The following is a 7,253-nucleotide window of genomic DNA, read 5'->3' on the forward strand; positions in this document are numbered from 1 at the left end:
GATATACCTACTTTTGCGATGGGCTCCTGATTACCCATGGCGTAAACCAGCCGAGCACAGGCTCGCCACGAGAACCATCCAATTTTGGTGGAAAAGGGCTGTTATCTGTTATCTTGAGCATTGAATTGAACCACTCGCTCCTCCAGCAATTAGCGCATCGTAAGAGATTTTGTTTAAAATAAAAAATGTATGTAGCCTCGTCTTAATAAGACAACTATGCTGCAACTAAAAGCAATTGCAATTCCCTTGAGGCAGATTTGATCTTCCTCTGTGCAACATCATTGATGTTTACTAGGTCCTACCAATGGTTTGGGTGTAATTCTGAATTGATGTCTGAAAGTAAGCAGTTGTGTTCTTTTTTGGTTTAAATATTATGATATAAGATTTTGGTATGAAGTAGCTGAAGAAAATGGCATTTATACTGGCTAGCTGGGCTATTGCATTAAAAAGCACTATGTATTTGCTCTTCACAGAGAGCACTGCTGTAAAGTATGCTGTCCAGCTTGCATAAAACAACACTAAACCAAAGGTTATTGATTTGGCCTCATTGTAATTCTTCGGCAGATCTCTTCCCATGTAAGAAAAAACAAGACAGAGGAAACCAAGAAACCAACTTAGAGAGACAATAATGCTATAGCTAATAGTGTTCCCATTTTCACAGATAAGCATAACCTGGTCCTTAAAAGAAAGTGTGTCCCTGATGGGTTTGGGAGGTGCAACAATCACCCAAAACATACAAGCAATTAAAACAACGACAGTGGAAAATATAATGAAGAGCCACTGGCCATTGTGCTTAACCCACAAGCTGTGCAAATTAGGAAACTTGGCAGCCATTTTGAAGATGCAAACAATTTGAAAAGCACGGACAGTCAGACAGGAGAGACAGACAGTGAAGAAAAATTTAAATGCAAAATGTCTCAAGATACAATGTGCAGATGTGGGGTCTCCAAAGAAGAAGAACAAACTTATGTTAGACATAATCAGACATGCCAACATTAGCAAACACATGCTGCCACCGGCTGACTTCACCACTGGTGTATCGTGATTGTAGGCAAAAAGGCAAAAGATGGCGATTAAGAACAACATCAGGCACATGACAGAAACCATGAATATGATGGAAGGGATTTCTGTGAACTCAAGATAGACAACAGAGCGTGTCTTACATCTTGTGCTCCCCTTAGCGGACCAATCACTCTCTGCACATGGAAAACAGGTGTAGGGGTCCCCTGAAAAACAGCAAAAATGTGTAGTAATACAGCCAAAGTCAGGCTCTTGGCATCAAGAAGGAAACAGTTGGTGCATACTAAGCTTTCCAATCAATGTCAACATTCAAAAACTGGTGCATAACTGATGATTTCGACTAGGGAACAAGTGTAGATTTGTTGAAAATCTATTATTCAATTTATGAAAGTGGGAAATTCAGTACATATGTTGGAACGCCGCCCAAGGACGCACCCAAATGTGCTTAGTGAGTGTCTTTCCTGACTCGAAACAGAGAGTAGCACAACATGTTTGATTTTAAATGTCATGTGTTTGCTAGCATGGGAGGGTGTTCAAACTGACTTGACAGTCAGTTCAGATTATAAAAGTCGTGAAGTGTATTCCAGCCATTATGTATTCATTTATTGTGAGATGGCTCAAATGAAGACGTCACATAATAAAACTAGTGACTCCTTTTGATGTGGAAAAACATTGTGTTGTCCAATCACACCTCTAAATGTGTATATCTGCAGTAATGTACTGTATAAGCACCGTAATGTGGTGGTTGCATGGACAGAAACGCTCAAATAAGATACTCACGAGACTTATTCACATAGCTGTTCTTTGGACATTTCTTACACCGAAAACAACAATCATGCAATCCCTCGCGTTCCCTGGAATATCCCTCCTTACACTCGTGAGAACAGTTGGAGAAAGGAACCTTCATGACAAAGGAAAACGTGTTAGTGAAGTTTATCTAGATGCCTACATTTGAAGAAAAATGCTCACTGAGAAAGATTACTCACAGATCCATTGTCACGCCAGGGAATAAGAGAGCTGTTGATGGTAAAGGTAATTTCTGGATATGTATCATATGTGCCCACCTTATTAAATTGTGGTGGGTTTGTTTTAGTATCCCAAAGCACGATTGCGTAATTGACGGTTGGATCACCATTATCATCATATTTCACCTGATGACCATTGAGTGAAAAATCCACTTTCTTCATTTCGCCTAGAAGCTGTTGTAGTGTTGTGAATTTTCAACATGTAAAAAATAACATGCAGTATATTCATATAATAGAATAATACATTTTAATATAATACATTATATTATTAAGTAACAACATAAATGATTACATCAATCATTCCAATTACTTTGCTACTAAACGTGACTTAATAATAATGCACATTCAAATGCATTCACTCACCATGTATGGCCTAACTGTTGTATTTTTGTGGCATTCAGTCAAGCCACACTGTAGAACATTATGTAATGCTTGAGCTATGGTGTATATGGCGGCATAGATGGCAAAAGAGAATGTGGGATTTTCATTTATAATTTCTTCGGCAGTCAACAACGAGCAGCGCTTGCATGCTTGATTGCATGAATCACTCTGGACTTCAACGCTAACATTATTGTGAACATTAGATGTTCCTTTGGCTTTAAAGATGAATTCATCAAATCCAGGCAGTGACAACAATTTCTCCGTAATGCCAATAATTCTACCAATTTTCTCAATTCCTGGCTCTCTTGAAAGCTGTTTATCCATTGACCATGTTTCGCCTGCAATCCAAACTTTGCCTCGGATGTTGTTTGCTATGGCTGCTTTGATTAATTTTTTAACATTTTGTGGCATGGCAAAAACCACAATGACATTTATTTTGAGCATATCAATCTTCTTAAGTGCTAAACTGTAGTTGGCGTCTAAGCCAAAAGTATCTTGATAGGCCAAACAAATGTCAGTATTGATAATATTCTTGTTAAACTGTTTTAGGCCGTCTTCACTGTAATTGTCCTGGCTTCCAATGAAGGCAACCCAGTTCCATCCAAACCACTGTATGATGCGAATAATCATCTGTATCAGGTCTTTGTTGCTGGGGACTGTTCTTAGTATAGAGGGATACTGAAGTTTATTACTTAACACATAGCTGGAAGCTCCATAGCTCACCTTTGAAACAGAAGAAAACACGATTTTACAAACAAATGTTTTAAATTCTATAATTTGTATATATTTATCCGTCACTTTAACTATGGTCCTGTACTCTTGGTAGACCTGAATACAGAGTATGTCGTTAGTGTATTTCATTATGAAAACGACATTTACTATTGGTATAAGGTTGCTTGTGAGCAGTGATGCAATCGCCACAGTTTCCTTGCTTCCATATGGTCCTGTTAAAGCAATCACTTCAGGCTGATGGTTATTGAGCATTTCTTTAGGTTTTATTGATCCATTCTGTGAGATAAAACTGAAAACTGCTGGGAAATTCTTTGTTGCGGTACAATGGTCAAAAATCTCATAGCCTAGAGAAACATTAGGCAGGATGGTGGTGGAGTTATTAATCTCCTCAACAGCAAACCTCATCACTTGCAACATCTGATAACCAGATACTGAAATCGTGTGCCTAGAAAACAAACATAAGAATAGTATTTTAAGCTGACATTTCAGCTTGCAAATATATATTGAGGAAATGCAGCCTCAATTTACAACATTGCCCAGTGATAATCATAAACTTGTGTGATAAGCTTCTAGTTGAAGGTGTGTTAAACCCACCTCATGAAAAAGCAAAATGGTCATTGCTTACCTGGAGCATTCAATGGCCTCTGGGGTGGACTGGGGTTTTTCATGATCCACTTTATGTAAAGCAAAAAGACCACCCAATAAATAATCTCCCCCCAAGCTGAATTCATGTGATGAGCAAGAAATACTGAAGAAACAAATAGTAAAGCACAAAAGGAATCTGTAAATAGTGCCCAGAAGCATGATTTCAGATGGACAGTTGGTTATAATACCGGGATGTGCAATTTCCATTTATTTAAGAGAAGTCAGACTCATATACCGCACTTAGATTTGCTTAAAACACATTTCAATTTGCTTATAATTTGCTTCCATTTTCATATCTAAATCCCAGAACATGTGTCAGTTATTAAGTAGAGCATTACACCACACCACAAACAACAGAAGATAAATCACATTTTGGGATGTGGTATGCCTTTAACACCACTTATTCATCTCGTTACTTATTCAAACAATACATTCATATCATTAAGATTTTACTCAATGTTACTTACAAAATTCAGAAGAGCCAATCTATGCAGCACGTGTATCCTGATTACCAATGTCTCGAGGATGGGTAAAGAAGATAATACATTGTAGATATTTCAGTCAAAAACATGGTTGGTCCTGAAGCAGCTTAAAGAAGGCCTATGTAACGGGAGCCAGCTGGTAGATAGCTGTGCAGTGTGTAAAACCTCACTCTCCTGACCTCAAGAGGTGCACTAGTGACTGATGCTAGAGGTTGTAGCCTTTAGCCTCCTTGTTAGAGCACCTGTCTCCCATGCCGGAGACCTAGGTTCGAGTCCTGTATGGAGCGGGTAGAACAAGAGCGTCACACCTAGATAAGTTAGATCATTGTCAAATTCAGATAGGTCTGGAGTTACCAATTTACACTTTAACATTGCCTGATGTGGCCACCAAAAATGTGTGAGATCACTGCAGTATTAGTGGCAAAGATGGATAGCAAGGCCTACAGTTACATCAGGAAGTGGCTAGGTTTGCTGTGTTGTCTTTCAGATGTAGCATTGTTTGTATCATTAGATGTACCATCACCTTGGGCTACAAGCAAGAGAAGACCTGTACAGGAACTTTACAAGTGGTGGCATGATCAGGTTCTGCGCAAACTGGCGGAGATCCTAAAGATGTGTAGAGTAAAGGCAAACATAGGCCACCATGCTCCTCGTTGATTTAGTTAAAAAGGGAGGTGCCTAACAAGGCATTGCACGGATGGTAGCCAGATCAATTATATTGCCTGGAAGTGATTGGACAATGGAGGTCAACCTCGGTCAGCAGCTGAAATTTCCTTCGAAAGTCACCATTACCTCCTTCAGGCAGAACGTAGTGTTATGGTCGAAGTCAGCTAGAAAAGTCATAATGATTGAGCTTACTATCCAATGGGAAGTGGGACTGGAGGCAGTCTATGAGGGGAAGAAGTTAAAATATGCTGATCTGGGCGCAGAGTGCAGGGAAAATGGATGGAGGACTGCCACTTACCCTGTGGTTGTCGGGTGTCGAGGATTAATGGGAACATCAATGCAGCTATTATTGAAACACACTGGCATTGCTGGATCTGTGTTAAAGAAGTCTCTAAAGGAAAGGGTTAATAACTAGATTGAAAAGTATGTAGACAAACTTTAGGTTGGCTTGAGAAAGCCTAGCCTGAAAGTTTGAAGTAGTTGTAAAAGCTTGAAGTTTGAAGGTTTTTAGTTTGAAGTAGTTATGTTTCAGTAGTTTTAAAAGTTTAAAGAATATTAGATAGATAGATAGATAGAAAGACAGACAGATAAATAGAGAAAGAGAGAGAGAGAGAGACAGACAGACAGACAGACAGACAGACAGATAGATAGATAGATAGATAGATCGATCGATCGATCGATCCTTGCTTCCCTGAGTCCCAGGAACAAAACCAGAAGTCTTTATGTTTTTCTGGTGCAGAGATATGTGATTTGTTACTTGGTTGCTAGGGTAACTCCATATGGTTCCTAGGCAGTTACCAGTATGATACTTATCAAGGGTACTTGCGATACTGAGGGAAATAAGTCAACCCGTAAGTCTCTACGATTTTCTGGTGCAGAGATAAGTAATTTGTTACTTGGTTGCTAGGGTAAGCCCATGTGATTTCTATGCAGTTACCAAGGTGATACAATACATGGCTCCTTGCCATCCTGAGTGAAATAAGTCAACCAGGAAGTCTCTACAATTTTCTGGTACAGAGATATGTGATTTGTTACTTGGTTGCGGGTAACCCCATCTGGTAGCTAAGCAGTTACCAAGCAGTTACATATCAAGGCTACTTTCAACCCTGAGTGAAATAAGTCAACCTGAAAGTCTCACAACGATATGTGATTTGTTACTTGATTGCTAGGGAACCCCATCTGGTTGCTGGGAGCAATTTTTTAAAATTCTTGATGCTTGAGATTATGTGTGGTACAATTACATCAGGGGAAGGAATACTAGAGCTGGTGTCTGTCTAGCTAGGGTTATTAGAGAGGTTGGCGCAGAGTGTTGTTTGGTGAGGTAGTATGCCATATGGAACCGGGGGTCACTGAGCATGCATTAACGGTGCCAGTGGGGCTAGCACAGCCTTCCCTGCTGAAAAGCCCAGCATTGCTGGTCACCAGCATATGTTGTGTTTAAGATGTTGGTCCTCCAGCATGGGATGCTGGTGTGCTTTCCACCAGGCTTTTTTACTATCTTTACCAGCTTCACCAAAAAGACAATGTTTTTCAACCAGCATCAACAGCTAGGTTTTGATGGTGAAAAGCATGGGTATGCTGGTCCATCAGCTAGACCAGTACTAACCAGCATAACCAGCCTAGAACAGCATGGGAATTGCATACTGGTTTAGCTGGTCTATTTAGCAGGGTTAGCTGCCGGTTTGGTGCATATGATCGGATGGGAGTTTATGCCACACGGAATCGGGGGCACTTAGTATGCATTAATAGTGTCAGTGGGGCTAGCACAGCCGTAGCCACCGGATTGGCACATATGGTCACATTCAGGTGTGAATGTGACCATACCTGTGCACCTGATACTAATATCCATTTCCATATCTAAATTCTCAAACATATGTCAGTTATTAAGTAGAGCATTAAACCACACCACAAAAAACAGAAGATAAATCACATTTTGGGCAGTGGGATTTTTTTAACTCATTCAAACAATACATTAATTTATATTCATATATAAATTCAGAAGAGCCAATCACACACATTTAACCTGATTATCAACATCTCCTCATCCATAATGTTTACAGAAATAAGCTGTCATGAAACATAATGCTTAACAGCAGCCATCTAAACCTTTAGTGTGGGTTTATATTTGCATTAGAATCATCACTCATAAAGGTGTTCAACTTTAGCGGTGGTGAGTAAATACTGAAAATGACTCTGTGATACTATGATGTGACTTATGTTGAGAAAATGATCAGTCCTTAGAAAATTATGATTATGACATTTATTTGAGCCCAGATTTAAACTTTTTGTTGCATTGCATGTG

At 39.5% G+C, this 7,253-nt stretch overlaps 1 protein-coding gene across 1 annotated transcript; it reads right to left on the bottom strand.

Annotated features, from left to right (window-relative positions):
• Positions 1 to 291: 291 nt before the first annotated feature.
• Positions 292 to 7,032, bottom strand: LOC127644352 (taste receptor type 1 member 1-like). Its single transcript, XM_052127491.1, has 7 exons — positions 7,010 to 7,032; positions 3,784 to 3,939; positions 3,306 to 3,603; positions 2,409 to 3,149; positions 2,007 to 2,219; positions 1,801 to 1,921; positions 292 to 1,226 (listed from the first exon to the last, which is right to left on the bottom strand). The coding sequence occupies exons 1-7, from the start codon at positions 7,030 to 7,032 to the stop codon at positions 292 to 294; spliced, it is 2,487 nt and encodes an 828-aa protein (XP_051983451.1).
• Positions 7,033 to 7,253: the final 221 nt, after the last annotated feature.

This window comes from Xyrauchen texanus, chromosome 5 (genome assembly GCF_025860055.1).
Source record: "Xyrauchen texanus isolate HMW12.3.18 chromosome 5, RBS_HiC_50CHRs, whole genome shotgun sequence".
Taxonomy (NCBI): Eukaryota; Metazoa; Chordata; class Actinopteri; order Cypriniformes; family Catostomidae; genus Xyrauchen; species Xyrauchen texanus.

Coding starts and splice junctions, on each gene's coding strand:
- LOC127644352 (XM_052127491.1), bottom strand. CDS start 7,032: ATGTTTCATGACAGCTTATTTCT. Junction 3,150..3,305: donor CAAGCAACCTTATACCAATA/GTAAATGTCGTT, acceptor TCTGTTTCAAAG/GTGAGCTATGGAGCTTCCAG. Junction 1,227..1,800: donor CAGCTATGTGAATAAGTCTC/GTGAGTATCTTA, acceptor GCTGTTTTTCAG/GGGACCCCTACACCTGTTTT.